At 44.4% G+C, this 16,083-nt stretch overlaps 1 protein-coding gene across 4 annotated transcripts in view; it reads left to right on the forward strand.

The window, feature by feature from the left end:
• Positions 1–14,487, forward strand: part of LOC135206930 (ionotropic receptor 25a-like) — a 57,553-nt gene extending 43,066 nt beyond the window's left edge. For all 4 annotated transcript variants that reach the window (XM_064238434.1, XM_064238432.1, XM_064238433.1 and 1 more), the window contains 4 exons: positions 2,368–2,515; positions 9,278–9,447; positions 10,075–10,196; positions 13,038–14,487. In XM_064238434.1, coding sequence (XP_064094504.1) covers positions 2,368–2,515; positions 9,278–9,447; positions 10,075–10,196; positions 13,038–13,213 — 616 coding nt within the window. In that variant the 3' untranslated portion in view covers positions 13,214–14,487. The remainder of the gene's footprint in view (positions 1–2,367; positions 2,516–9,277; positions 9,448–10,074; positions 10,197–13,037) is intronic.
• The last annotated feature ends 1,596 nt before the right edge of the window (positions 14,488–16,083 follow it).

Here is a 16,083-nt window from a genome sequence, read left to right on the forward strand (position 1 = left end):
AACTTTCTTTGAATGTGAGTAATTAGTGTTCTTTGTGGTCAAGAATCTAGATCATACTGCCTAATATATTGCAGTGTTACTGTTACATTTATTCAAACAATTTTCTTTCAGATTTTTGTTCTTTTTTTTTTCTTTTGTTCAAAGTCTGACGAAAGACACTTCTGGACTGCATGATTTTTCCAAGGACGAGAATTCCATGACTTTTTGCTTCTTGTTTTATCACCAACGATCTAAAGAAATCTCTGCTAAACAATTGTTTAAATGCTTTTGCTTGACTATGATTATTGCTTTAAATAATCGCAGTATTTATTCCCTAGTTCTGAAGTGCCTTTTATGAATGTTGAATTGAACAAATATTTTTTTGAGGTCATTATATGTGTGTATACATGTATATATATCTATATATATATATATATATATATATATATATATATGTATATATATATATGTATATATATATACATATATGTATGTGTATATATATATATATATACACATATATATGTATGTATGTAAGGCAGTCGCAGCTTACGACAGGGGTTCCGTTCTTGAGATTCGTCGTAAGACGAAAATCGTTGTAAGCCGGAAAATCGTCAAAAATCCTAAGAAAACCTTACTCTTAATGCTTTGGGTGTATTTAAAACTATGTAAACTGCCTTTTTATTGCATTTTTTATATAAAACCTTCAAATATTGATTATTTTGCATTTTTGGAGTCACAATACTGCGTCAGGTCCGCTTCGTAAGCAGTGTAACCCAGGAACATGCGTTGTAAACCTGGAAATAATTTCTGATGAATATAATTGAAAAGCGTCGTAACCTCGGAATGCCGTAAGCTGAACCTGTTGTAAGCTGGGGATGCTTATATATTATATATATATATATATATATATATATAGATATATATATATATATATATATATAATATATATATATATATATATATATATATATATATATATAGTATATCATAATATATATATATATATATATATATATATATATATATTGATTTCACTATTTTAACTACAAGAGATGTGGTTTAGAATGAACAAAACTCACGGTAAGTGTCTCTCTCTCTCTCTCTCTCGCATCTTCCTCTCTCTCTTCTTCTCTCTCATTCCTCTCTCCACTCTCTCTCTCTCTATCTATATATATATATATATATATATATATAAAGGTGAGTTACCTTAGATTCACTGAAACGTATTTCTAACCAACCTTTACTGCATAACTTCTGTATTTGAGATGTTCAAGCAATAGCACTAAGGTATGTGTGTTAGTCAAGCACCGTTCATTGTTGCACTTCACACTGAGCATATTGAAAACATAAAAAAAAAAAAACTTAGTTTGGATGATTTCCAGCATGGCAGAAATATTCGAAACTGAACAAAAGGAAGTGTAGGTACCACTTGAGCAAAGTATAATGGAATATAACTTTTCTCCAATACAACATTTTGCTTCTGCTTTCCAGATGATGTTCAGCCTTACTAGGCCGAAGCTGAAAACAATAAAATGGTTTAGACGCTACAAAATATTTTATAAGATCACCATTCTGGCTTTGTTACAGTGGTTGCAAATTTCTTTTTGGAACTCGTAAGGTTGGTCACAACATCTTAATAATATAAAAAGTTTACTGGCGAACCGAGGCCAGCTATTGCCAATGATATTCGTCCACTCTGAAATGTTAACTGCACAGTACTGGAGGTATTGATGCATGCAATATATACATAGTTTAATACACTAAATTAAATTGGTATGATTTAGTTTGTAACATTTCTCTATATTCGGTTATGTAACTTGTCTTAAAATTATACAGCATTAATGTGCTTACTCAGCCAGTCGGATCTATTAGTTACAGCTACAATTTGAATTGTAACATCTTTCTGCCCAGTGACTAGTGATCCAGTGTTAATTCAAATGTGGTACTTCTCTCGTTCCCCTCCAACTGTGGGAATGTAATAACATGTTCAATTTACCCTAAGCCTTGTATACAGTCTTCCTCTCTTCTAACGCGTGTGTAAGTTTAAACAGTAATAGTAACGACGTGATTAATAGTGCAGGTTCGTTAATAATAATAGGAATGTTCTTTTACAACCCCATTCCCCTCCAATAAAAGTGAAGCTTTCTTATATGAAGATGTTTCACATTCTTGTGGATTCATAGCTTATTTTCTGTGCATCGCGTTAGATAGAAAGCTTCAACAGGCTCATGCGTTTTTTTCATTGTAGTCATCTCGATTCATTTTAGAAATTCATTTTTCTACGAATTAAGTTCTAGGGACAATTTGAGTCTTACATAGCCAAGAGAATCTGGTCTTATATTTTACCCTCGAAATTCACGATTTAATCGACTGCTTTTAATCCAGGGTATGGAAAGAGCTGACCCTGAACAGCACGAGCGACCAGAGTAAGTACAGAGTATGGGATTATCCCATTAAGGAGCAGTACACTCACATCCTGAAGGTCATAGACGAGACGGGACCTGTGGCCACAGCCGAGGACGGATTCAAAAAGGTAATATTCCTGTGTCTTTCAAGAACGAGGCATCTTTTTGTTGTTTGTAAGTGTCAATGAGATGAATAGTATTTCAGTAAAATGCTCATCGCCTTCTTGCCTATTTGGAAGAGACTGTAGATAATGTTTAGTTAAATAATTGCCCCTGATGGGCGTTTGTAACCTCTTATTATTATTATTATTATTATTATTATTATTATTATTATTTTGTTAAAAATAACTGCTGCTTCAGCACTATTAATCTTATAAAGAGTCTTCTCTATCTTTCTGATGACGGCTTTCTCGTTGTTGCTTAGACATGGCGAGCAACGCACCAAAGGGCATGGTCAAATTCGGTTGAGTCATTTGATTTATTATTGCTTATACAATTCTCTCTCTCTCTCTCTCTCTCTCTCTCTCTCTCTCTAACGCGACGTTGTTTCCTCCTGATCGACAGGACATTATCAAGCGATAACTGCTGAGGGACTGAATTCCAGTGGCGAGTCCTTCTCCTTTTATCGTGGTGTTTGCGAGCTCTCCAGTACGGTCAGAGCACTTCTCCGGTAGGTCGAGTTTTTATTGGTTCCCGGGAAGGTGACTCATACGGCGGGCGTTGACTAGTCTTGCAGACCTTCTTCAGGTAGGGGGTATCACCGGGAGCCTCTTGATTGGCTTCTACCTGCGTGACGTCACCCCTGGTATTGTTCTCATGTCTGGTGTTCGTTCCATGCGCGCTGGTACTTTCGTTAGGGGAGAGGGGTGTGGTCCTCCTCACACACGTCGGTATCAGGAACGCTTCTTGGGTGGTATTGAGGGGAGGCTTTTCTTCGAGGATGAGCAGCGCTTCTAGGAGGACGCAGACGTCGTGGGTCAGGTGCTCTCCCGATGATCTTAGTATTCCTGACGATGTCGTCTCTCGTGATGTTTCTGCGGTGTACTGCAAGGGCGTGCTGCCTAATGGCGCCCTCCTGGGCGTGGCAGGAAATCCTTTTTGACAGGCGCATCGTCGTCATGCCGATGTAAATCCCAGGGCATCCATTGGGCGGGGCATACGTATCGGTAGACGACGTTGGACTGCTTCAGGGGGTCTCCTGCCGGTGGGGAGGGGTGTTCTTCATCAGGAGGTCTTTCGTACGCCGATTCTTGTAGTAAATAATGAGGGACACTCTCTTTCCTTCCTTCCCCATGGGGCGGACGTGTTCCTCTATTATTTTCTTCATGGCTGCTTCTTCTTCCTTGTATTGGTGGTGCATGAAGGCTTTATAGAAAAGTTTGATATCCTCCGGGGGCGGAATGTTCCTTCTCTCTTCCTCCGTCATGTACCACTTGTCAAGGGCGGCTCGAGTTTTCTCGGTTTACGAGTTTGTTCGAGTACCCATTGTTAATTAGCATCTGGGATGCTCGGTCGAGTTCGAGGTGTGTGTCCTGCCACGTCGAAACAGTGCGAGAGGGCCCTCCTGACGAAGGCCCTGACGGTGGTGGTCTTGAACCGCGCAGGACACTCGCTATCACCATTCAGACAAAGTCCGAGGTTCGTAGCTTTGGTGTAAACGGTCGTCGCCAACTTCTGATTCGTCTTCGTGACAAGGACGTCGAGGAAGGGGAGCCGATCGTTGCTGCTGTACTCGACAGTGAAGTTGAGTGCGCTGTTCTGCAGGAACTGCTGCGAAGGGCTTCTACCTCATCCTCGCAGTCGGCTTGCACGAAGATGTCATCGATGTAGCGTGCGTATGTGCGGGGACATCTGTGTTGCGAGAAGACCCTTTCTTCCACTTCTCCCATGTAGAAGTTAGCGAAGAGGACTCCTAAGGGGGACCCCATCGCTACGCCGTCCTTCTGGCGGTACATCTGTCCTCGGTGGGTGGTGAAAGGGGCTCTCTTCGTACAGATATCCAGCAGGGTTCTTAAGGAGTCTTCTGGGATGTTTAGGGGGTCTCATATCGGGATTCCTATATACCCGCTCCATGATGATCCCTATCGTCTCGTCGACTGGGACGTTGTGAATAGGGACTCAACGTCTAAGGACGCCATGGTTCCCGCACCGGGGAGTCGCGGATCTTCTCCAAAAATTCCACCGATGAGGTGAGGCAGTACCTGGAGGGGATATAGGGGGTCAGAATTTTATTAAGGCGTTTGGCCAGAGCGTAAGTCGGGGCGGGTGTTTGGCTGATGATCGGACGTAGGGGGTTGCCTTCCTTGTGGGTCTTCACGTTCCCGTAAAGGTAGCCGAGGCTGTAGTCACCTTGGATGGGCGGGAGGTGTGTGGCATTCGTAGCGGCATTCACGGCTGCGATGACCCGGTTGGCGTCGCGTTTGATGTCTTCCGTAGGGTTCTTCGTAAGTCTCTCGAACTTAGAGACATCAGACAAGATGGCGTCGAGTTTCTCGAAGTATTCCGAGGTGCTGATGAGCACGACGCGGCTGTCTTGTCTGCACGCCTTAACGGTGATGTCTTCTTTCTTCTTCAGATCTGCGGCTGCCTCCTTCATCTCTTTGGTGTAGATACCGCTCCGAGTATGACCCCCTGTCCGTAAGGGCCTCTGCTAGCAGAAGAGGTTGAAGGGCGTCCGTCGTTGTTAGGATCTTCTTTGCTTCCAACTGCTGAATCGGTCTAGAGCATCTCAATCTCCAGGCGTTTCTCGTGTTTCTTCGGTTTTGACATGAAGTGGCAGTTTAGTCCGAGGTTTAATATGTCATTTTGTTCAGGGGTGGGCTGGTATGGAGTGAGGTTAATATACCTCTGTGTCTTTTCTTGAATGCGTAGCTTACCGCCGTTGAGGGCGACAAGCTTGCGGGTTACGCCCCTAACCCATGGTTTACGCATGTCTTCTTCGCTTAGGTAGGCAAGGCGCGCGTTAATGTCCTCGTAGGTGGGAGGCCTCGCGCTCCGCTCGTCGTCTGGTTGGTGGTGGTGGTCACTTGCAGGGGTGTTGTGTCTGGTATTGTCATCAGGATCAGGGCGGACAGCTTCAGCACGTATTTCCGCCCATTCTTCTCGCAGGCGGTGATGTTCCTCCTTCAGGGTCTTCATATCGGCAGTCTTCTTCCCGCCCGTAGTTGCCGCTGTAGGAGGGACGTTCTGAAGTCCCTGGTCCTTTCTTCATTTCTTGCTGTGGGTCGTGCAGCCTGATGTTTGTATATTCGGAAGGAGACCCTCTCGTAGACATGTTTTGTTAAAAATAACTGCTGCTTCAGCACTATTAATCTTATAAAGAGTCTTCTCTATCTTTCTGATGACGGCTTTCTCGTTGTTGCTTAGACTGGCGAGCAACGCACCAAAGGGCATGGTCAAATTCGGTTGACTCATTTGATTTATTATTGCTTATACAATTCTCTCTCTCTCTCTCTCTCTCTCTCTCTCTCTCTAAAAAACTAACGAGCGTTTCTCCTGATCGACAGGACATTATCAAGCGATAACTGCTGAGGGACTGAATTCCAGTGGCGAGTCCTTCTCCTTTTATCGTGGTGTTGCGAGCTCTCCAGTACGGTCAGAGCACTTCTCCGGTAGGTCGAGTTTTTATTATTGGTTTCCCTGGGAAGGTGACTCATACGGCGGGCGTTGACTAGTCTTGCACAGACCCTTCTCAGGTAGGGGGGGGTATCACCGGGAGCCTCTTGATTGGCTTCTACCTGCGTGACGTCACCCCTGGTATTGTTCTCATGTCTGGTGTTCGTTCCATGCGCGCTGGTACTTTCGTTAGGGGAGAGGGGTGGGTCATCCTCACACACGTCGGTATCAGGAACGCTTCTTGGGTGGTATTGAGGGGAGGCTTTTCTTCGAGGATGAGCAGCGCTTCTAGGAGACGCAGACGTCGTGGGTCAGGTGCTCTCCCGATGATCTTAGTATTCCTGACGATGTTTTTAGGTCTCTCGTGATGTTTCTGCGGTGTACTGCAAGGGCGTGCTGCCTAATGGCGCCCTCCTGGGCGTGGCAGGAAATCCTTTTTGACAGGCGCATCGTCGTCATGCCGATGTAAATCCCAGGGCATCCTTGGGCGGGGCATACGTATCGGTAGACGACGTTGGACTGCTTCAGGGGGTCTCCTGCCGGTGGGGAGGGGTTGTTCTTCATCAGGAGGTCTTTCGTACGCCGATTCTTGTAGTAAATAATGAGGGACACTCTCTTTCCTTCCTCCATGGGGCGGACGTGTTCCTCTATTATTTTCTTCATGGCTGCTTCTTCTTCCTTGTATTGGTGGTGCATGAAGGCTTTATAGAAAAGTTTGATATCCTCCGGGGGCGGAATGTTCCTTCTCTCTTCCTCCGTCATGTACTTCGAGAAACTCGACGCCATCTTGTCTGATGTCTCTAAGTTCGAGAGACTTACGAAGAACCCTACGGAAGACATCAAACGCGACGCCAACCGGGTCATCGCAGCCGTGAATGCCGCTACGAATGCCACACACCTCCCGCCCATCCAAGGTGACTACAGCCTCGGCTACCTTTACGGGAACGTGAAGACCCACAAGGAAGGCAACCCCCTACGTCCGATCATCAGCCAAACACCCGCCCCGACTTACGCTCTGGCCAAACGCCTTAATAAAATTCTGACCCCCTATATCCCCTCCAGGTACTGCCTCACCTCATCGGTGGAATTTTTGGAGAAGATCCGCGACTCCCCCGGTGCGGGAACCATGGCGTCCTTAGACGTTGAGTCCCTATTCACCAACGTCCCAGTCGACGAGACGATAGGGATCATCATGGAGCGGGTATATAGGAATCCCGATATGAGACCCCCTAACATCCCAGAAGACTCCTTAAGAACCCTGCTGGATATCTGTACGAAGAGAGCCCCTTTGCACCCACCACCGAGGACAGATGTACCGCCAGAAGGACGGCGTAGCGATGGGGTCCCCCTTAGGAGTCCTCTTCGCTAACTTCTACATGGGAGAAGTGGAAGAAAGGGTCTTCTCGCAACACAGATGTCCCCGCACATACGCACGCTACATCGATGACATCTTCGTGCAAGCCGACTGCGAGGATGAGGTAGAAGCCCTTCGGCAGCAGTTCCTGCAGAACAGCGCACTCACTTCACTGTCGAGTACAGCAGCAACGATCGGCTCCCCTTCCTCGACGTCCTTGTCACGAAGACGAATCAGAAGTTGGCGACGACCGTTTACACCAAAGCTACGAACCTCGGACTTTGTCTGAATGGTGATAGCGAGTGTCCTGCGCGGTTCAAGACCACCACCGTCAGGGCCTTCGTCAGGAGGGCCCTCTCGCACTGTTCGACGTGGCAGGACACACACCTCGAACTCGACCGAGCATCCCCAGATGCTAATTAACAATGGGTACTCGAACAAACTCGTAAACCGAGAAACTCGAGCCGCCCTTGACAAGTGGTGTACATGACGGAGGAAGAGAGAAGGAACATTCCGCCCCCGGAGGATATCAAAACTTTTCTATAAAGCCTTCATGCACCACCAATACAAGGAAGAAGAAGCAGCCATGAAGAAAATAATAGAGGAACACGTCCGCCCCATGGAGGAAGGAAAGAGAGTGTCCCTCATTATTTACTACAAGAATCGGCGTACGAAAGACCTCCTGATGAAGAACAACCCCTCCCACCGGCAGGAGACCCCCTGAAGCAGTCCAACGTCGTCTACCGATACGTATGCCCCGCCCAAGGATGCCCTGGATTTACATCGGCATGACGACGATGCGCCTGTCAAAAAGGATTTCCTGCCACGCCCAGGAGGGCGCCATTAGGCAGCACGCCCTTGCAGTACACCGCAGAAACATCACGAGAGACGACATCGTCAGGAATACTAAGATCATCGGGAGAGCACCTGACCCACGACGTCTGCGTCTCCTAGAAGCGCTGCTCATCCTCGAAGAAAAGCCTCCCCTCAATACCACCCAAGAAGCGTTCCTGATACCGACGTGTGTGAGGAGGCCACACCCCTCTCCCCTAACGAAAGTACCAGCGCGCATGGAACGAACACCAGACATGAGAACAATACCAGGGGTGACGTCACGCAGGTAGAAGCCAATCAAGAGGCTCCCGGTGATACCCCCTACCTGAGAAGGTCTGCAAGACTAGTCAACGCCCGCCGTATGAGTCACCTTCCCGGGAACCAATAAAAACTCGACCTACCGGAGAAGTGCTCTGACCGTACTGGAGAGCTCGCAACACCACGATAAAAGGAGAAGGACTCGCCACTGGAATTCAGTCCCTCAGCAGTTATCGCTTGATAATGTCCTGTCGATCAGGAGGAAACGTCGCGTTAGAGAGAGAGAGAGAGAGAGAGAGAGAGAGAGAGAGAATTGTATAAGCAATAATAAATCAAATGACTCAACCGAATTTGACCATGCCCTTTGGTGCGTTGCTCGCCAGTCTAAGCAACAACGAGAAAGCCGTCATCAGAAAGATAGAGAAGACTCTTTATAAGATTAATAGTGCTGAAGCAGCAGTTATTTTTAACAAAACATGTCTACGAGAGGGTCTCCTTCCGAAATATTATTATTATTATTATTATTATTATTATTATTTTAATTATTATTATTATTATTATTATTAGGATTTGGAAGAAGATCCTGTATTAAACAAATTCTGTTGAATAAAATGGCAGAGTTCAGCGAAATCATTATATATATTATCTTTTCTATTTTTCTTATTACTCGCTTATTACTCGCCAAACTAGAAAAGCGAGTAATAATAAAAATAGAAAAGATAATATTCAAGATTATATTGCTGAATTCTGCCATTTTATACAACAGTATTACTATTATTATTATTTGAAAAATTCAGGCTTTACTGATTAGCCTCGCTTGTTTTGAAAGGTCCTGGACAACGAAAAGGGTCAGTTTGCCTTCATCCACGATGCTTCAGAGATCCGCTACAAAGTCTATCACAGTTGCCTGCTGACGGAAGTTGGAGAGGCCTTTGCCGAACAGCCTTACGCCATTGCAGTGCAACAAGGAAGCCATCTGCAAGATGAAATCAGTAGGGCGTAAGTATGCTGCTAGATAAATTATCCCCATTTAAAATAAGTTACCCCCATTTTACATCATCTGTCCTGTAGTCTTCGACGTATATTTAATTATATCAGTCTTTTTAGAAAAGTTCAGGGCCACACAATTTTCAAAGAGTTTCGTTCCAGCTGTGACCAAACCATGGAATGAGCAAATCACTGGAACTTGAGTTCAGACTGGATACAATTTTTCGGGGTGGTCTCGTACGAGTCAGCGGTTTTTTCCGTTACTTCCTCCTAAATAGGTTATTCAAAACAAATCATGAAATTGTCCATTCCGTGAGCGTTAGAGGCAGAGGGAAAACGCCCATTAAAAAAAGCAACCCTGACTGAGGATTAGGCTGAGAAGATATATACTGTTAATTGTAATTATCTGTCTTCATGTGTAATTAAAATTTATTTCTGCCCTGGCTAATTATATTCCTCGATATGACGTGATTAACTCACAGCTAAGTAAAGAACCCTAGGCCGAGTTGTAAAGAACCCTAGGCCGAGTTGCTCGTCTTTCCCATCTCCCTGAGCTGAATGACTGGCTCTCTTGTGTCCCATTTGCATCTCGTTAAGCGAGTAACTTTATCATTATTGTAACGTTTCTCCTTCCAAAAGAATCCTGGAGCTGCAGAAGGAGCGCTACTTCGAGGTGCTGTCGGCTGAGTTCTGGAATGCTTCGGCCCGCAGTGCTTGCCCCAACGAGAATGACTCCGAGGGCATCACTCTTCAGAGTTTGGGTGAGTCGTCTCGGTTATAGTCTCGTTGAATCTCGAAGCTCCTTGACTTAGTCTGGAATTCAGCTTGGCTGATTCTCATTTATAGCGAAAAATGGCCGAGCACTGTTGCCAATCGGTATGAGTTTACCCTCCAAACTGGCTATAAGCCTTACACAAAACCGTGGAAGTATTAGAGCAATTTTATCATTATTGCATTACTTTGACAACTACATTTCATGGATACAGTTTCTAAATTCATCATAAACTACATTAGCATAATCTCTTCAAGTGCTAGTTTCACTTACAGGTGTCATTAACTGAATCATGAGCAGACCTTTGGGATGACTATGGATAGTTGTACTTATTTCGCTTAAGAAGGTCACATTTTGTCTCTTGTTCTAGACGAGTGGAAACCAGAAGCCAGAATCCATGTTAATTCTTTATGTTAGTTGTTTCTAGTTCTGCCTGTTATTAAATGAGAGGAATGATTTGATGCATACTAAATGGGACAGGGTAACTTGATGATGGTCAACAGCGTTTTGAAAAATAGTTTTTTTTCACGTAGGTCTTGTGACCTGAAGAGTGTCGTGTCACATATCCTGTATAAAGGTAATCGTAAAGTTAGGGCGTTTGCAAAGTCAAGCTTTTTGTACGTTCGCGGAGCTTTTTAAGGGCCAAAATTATGCTTTATTTTTATTGGAGTATTCATTGATTGTCTCCTTAAGATCAGTTTACAATGTCTTCTTACAGCTTGATTACCCTAGCCTTTTGAATCAAAATTATCTAGTATAACAATATTTTTTAAATTGTGAAAATTATTGACACTAGCTTCTCATCATAAAAAAATGTCTACTTATAAGTTTGGGCCTATTTTTCACAGCACTTTTATCAGCATAATTTTTATTGATATATCGAAATAATTTCCAAGGCGAATTTGTTTTAGTTTCCTAATACGTTAATGGCAATTTTGGAATGTATGGTATTTCTGTTAAACCGTATTTTTTAGGCCAAGACAACGCAAACAGATCGATATTTTTAAATTCATCTTACGTATACAATATAAAGTAGTTGTTATTGATTATGCCAGCACTGACTCTTGCTCATAGAGCAGCCCGCAACAATATAAAGTTCTTTTCGTTTCCTGAATCAGAACGGCAGAGACATTTTTCCCTGTAATTACATGAGAGTATGAGTCGTTATGGTGAAGATGACGGTAGAATGTAGCGAGGAGTCACTTCAGTCGAACTTTGAAAAAGGGAATGAATTGTGATCGTCAGTGAATCTAGAATCAGATCTGCTTGTTACTTCCAGGTGGCGTGTTCATAGTGTCCATCACTGGCATAGTCCTTGGTTTGCTGGCTCTTGGAGTAGAGATGTTACTGAGTAAATGCAAAAGAGGAAAAAGGTTTTTTTTTTCGTCTTGTTTTTGTTTTTGCAACAATTTTCTGCATCGACACTTATCTTTGCATTTGAGAATGATATATGAAAAAGGACGTACCCTCATTGACCGTTTTGGAAATACCATTGCACTTATTTCTACGAAGGCTTTGGTTCCAGCCTGTTGCTAATTGTATTTGAGAATGATATATGAAAAAGGACGTGCCCTCATTGACCGTTTGGAAATTCCTATTGCACTTATTTTTACGAGGGCTTTGGTTCCGGCCTGTAGCTAAGTCATGATCACCCTAGTTGTAGGCCGAGTGATTTATTCTGAGGCAGGTTTTGATCCTGCAGAAGTTTCTGTGAACATTTTGTAGTTATTTAACACTGATCAGAATTTTGTCATCTCTAATGGGGACAATAGAGGTTGAACAAGAATTTAAGACTGATAACAGATACTGGTTCGTAGGTTTTTTCATATATAATCTGCATGTTTCTTTTAGTTGTTTCATTTCATTTGAGCAATGCTATTTTCTTTCTGTCGCAGGGTAAAGTAGAAATGAGTCTTAGACTTCAACCACCTTTTTTCATTCCTGTGAATTCAAACTCGGTTTTCGTTTTTCCATAAAAATATTTGCAGTACTTGTTTTCTTGTTATCCCCTTATATACAGTGTATGGGGAGTCTGTGTTTTGTTGGTTACGTAGCAAAGTATAATGGGTTTCATGAACCTACTTTACTTTAGATAAAATACTTTCATTATGCTCTCGGGAACAGTAGCCAGTATGCTTGCATGATGCCAATGCAATACTTCGTTGTGCTCTACGTAACTTCAGATTCATCACGTCTTGTTTTTTCCGCCTGTGACCACTTTCAAACTTGTTTTATATGCCTTTTCTTGAATATTATAAATATGTAACAGCTGTCCTTTTCCAGTTCAGTGACATGAATAGGACTTATCACTCAAATCGGCACCACTCTGACCTTTGGACTGGTTCATTGTTGTGTTTGGGTAATTCAGGTTAGCACAGTCTGTGCAAAATTATAAAATTTTAAAAAAGTAATCAACTTGCTGATGAATATTCAATCGAAATTTTTAAAGTTGCATAGAATTTGTTGAAATTTCCACGATTTCACGACGGATTGATGTTAGTACTGAATATTTAATTAGGACTGCGTCCCTCAGCGTACCTGGAAAGGCCTCAAGTAGCAAGTCAGATACCAGATTTGGCAGGGAAATTGGTCTCGTTTAAAAAAGGAAAGAAGGTGTTGCTTCATACTATTTATATTTAGATGTTTATGGCCTTTTGTATTTAAGTTTTTTTTTTTCCTTGCAGAATAATATATGTACAATGTATACGCAAATTATACGAAAACCAGTCCTATCCAAATAAAAATTTCACAAACTCATAAACATATGTCATGGCATAATGTCCATCAGGAGAAGAGACTTTCATTTTCTTTTATCTCCCCATCACAATAGGCGGAGTCTTCATAGCGACATTGATCGGCCTAGCACTGGCAATGATAGCGCTGGCCATTGAGGTCCTGTATTACAAGCGAGGTCAGCCCAAGGTCAACAGCGGCAACCCCAAACTATCCATGAAGATGAACGGGGACAAGCGAGGAGTCATCGATGTCGTTCCTGTTTATCACTGAGGAATTCGTCTGAGAAATCTCCGATGTTTATGTTAAATTGACTCTTCGTGTCTGCTGTGGTTATTATATATCTTGGTTTGCTGTGATGCTTTCAGCTCGGCGTACGCGATGCTATTCCTCCTCGAGATACTCTTTAAATTACTGATGAGAAAACACTAAAAGACAATTGTAAAATACAAGAAGCAACTCATTTAGAAAACGTACAAGGGCCCGCCAGAGAGGGACTCATCCCTGTGGAAGGCTGTACTTCAAACCAAACAAATGAACATCCCGCTTGAAAGGCGTCCGCAGGACAGCTTGCGAGAATATGTTTAAACTTATTATAAACAGAGTGCAAGAATGTGTGTAGATATTTCAGTAATCACCTGTAGCCTTTAAACTCGCTCTGAATTTGTTCGATTCTATTTGCAAGTTTAAATTCGCATGCTACAACCGTGCACATGGTGCAGTTTCTCGCGCGAGTTCCCGCCAGAGCAGTAAACCGAACTAGATAGACTCAGAGCATTGCATCGCGTACACCCAGCTTTACGACAGAAAACTTGCTCCTTTTCGGTTCGGGTTCTAGTTACTATGTGTTATTCTCTGCTTCTTACTTTTCTTCTTTTCGTTTCATCTCCTTTTATGGTTTACTTTCTGTGTGTTAGGTTTGCAATGACACAACGTCCTGGAGACTGGACTTTATTACAGGATACTCGGGAGCCAACTGACTCGCAACAGCGTATACAGAATTGCCAATAACGGATGCATGCTCGGCAGCGCATGGCCGAAGAACATATCGTACATCCCCCCCTCAAGAATATACTTATACATGGCAAAAATAAAAAGGGGAAAAATACAAAACATATCGTACATCCCCCCTCAAGAACATTCTTATACATGACAAAAAAAATAAAAGGGAAAAATGCCCTTAGATCAATGAGACAAGAGAAGAAACAAAAAATTAAAGCTAACTTCTCGATGCATACACAAAAACGAAATAAAATACATAAATTCTCTGAAAAGAAATATCAATTCCTGATGCAATTGCATACAAAAGGTAATAACATCACTCTACAAAGTCTTTGAGCCACTTGGGTTTACCAGCGGCTCTTCTGGGCCTATCAACGACGTTGGGCTCCTGTGTGGTGCGTGTCCCCTGTTCTGTCGGGGTATGGTTTGCGGAGGACTCGTGCTGGGACATGGGCGTGCCAGAGGGCGGAGCGATGACTCTCAGGTGTCGTCTGTTTCTTTTTGACAGCCTGCCGCTCCCGTTAAGCTTGACGGTGTACTGACGATGGGGCTTTGTTTCTGTTACTATGCCCACGTTCGATCCCATTGCTTGGTAGCTTGGTTTTGTATGCATACATGGGTACCTAGTTCGATGGGCGGCAGTCTTCTGGTAGTGCCAGGGATGCGCATCGCCTCCTGCGACCTTGCCACTTGTAACTCCCTTCGACGTATCGTCTGCCTCCAATATCTGTCTACTAACAGGTGTCTCCTGGCCGTGCGGTAACCCCATCGCGCAGCTGGCGACCCGTTGCAAGCTGAGACGGCGACTTGTTAATTTCCCTGAGAGGAGTGTTGAGATACTGAAGTATCGCCAGGGCCGTTTTGTCGACTCAAGGGCTCCACCCTTTAATGTATTTTTCCCGGAGTAGCCTCTTCGCGATTTGACAGCTGCTTCTGCCCTGACCGTTAGGACTGGGGATACTGGGCCGACGACAGCCGGACCTTGACCCCCATCTCTTGAAGAAGGCCTCCATTTCCTCGCTGGCCAAGTTCGTGCCTCCGTCAGTTGATATTCTGGGGCTCCCCAACGCGAGAAATATGATCGAAGGTGATTACTGATTTTGTTAGACGTGGCACCATTGGGGAAATGAGCCACTTCTAACCAACCTGTTAGTCTATCGGCATACACCATGTATACACTGCCTTCTATCTGGAACATATCTGCTACGACTTGCTGGAAGGGATATTCCGCAGGCGGCGTGTGTATCATTTCTTCAGGAGGCAGTGAGGGGGCATGTTCATCGCATGAAGTACATCGGGCGCGGCAATGCTGAAGGTCCCCTTCTATTCCCGGCCAATAGACCGACTGCCTGGCCCTTCTAACATCGAGTCGAGGTCCTTGTGTCCTGCGTGTAGGTTACGCTACCTGGCGGCGTAAATCCTCGGGTATAACCAAGCGAAACACATCCTTGGTCCACTGAGTATGTCACCAGATCCTGGTTGATGGCTAGCCGGTCCCGAACGCTGAAGAAGGGGCGAAGGCAGGCGAGTTCTTGCGACTTCTGTGGGGCCAGTCGCCCGCTGCAACCCTTGCAAGCAAGAGCTGATATTACAGGGTCGTTAGATGCGGCGCTCCTTACGCAGTCTTCATCCAACACGATGATATCCGGTTCCAAGGCGGCCACGGTTGCACATGCCACTGCCACTTGAATGTCGTCCTCCAAATCCACGTCGGAAGCTTCGCGGGGTGGCGTCGCATGGTCGGGTACCTTGAAAGAAAATCCGCGGCAGTGTTCCTTTTTCCGGGCAGGTATTTCATGTGGAACTTGAACTGGAGTGTCTTCTCTTTCAGGTTGAATAATCTCGGGTTGATGACGTCCTTAAGGGCTCTGTCACCCAGCAGCTTGACGAAGAGGACGGTGGTCCGTGATGATGGTGAGATTAGGACACCCAAGTAGGAACAGCCTGGCCTTCCGCAAGCACCAGGTAACTGCCAGGGCTTCTCCTTCTACGGGGGCATACCCAGCTTCAGAGGAGGTGAGGTGTCGACTACCACACAGGGCAAGGCGCCAGCCGCCCTTGCAACAAAAGGGGCTGTCAGCTGACTGACAAATACAATACTGCTGAAGGACTACGAACCCGATACCTTCTTTACTCCAATC

Source organism: Macrobrachium nipponense, chromosome 31 (genome assembly GCF_015104395.2).
Source record: "Macrobrachium nipponense isolate FS-2020 chromosome 31, ASM1510439v2, whole genome shotgun sequence".
In the NCBI taxonomy this organism is placed as follows: domain Eukaryota; kingdom Metazoa; phylum Arthropoda; class Malacostraca; order Decapoda; family Palaemonidae; genus Macrobrachium; species Macrobrachium nipponense.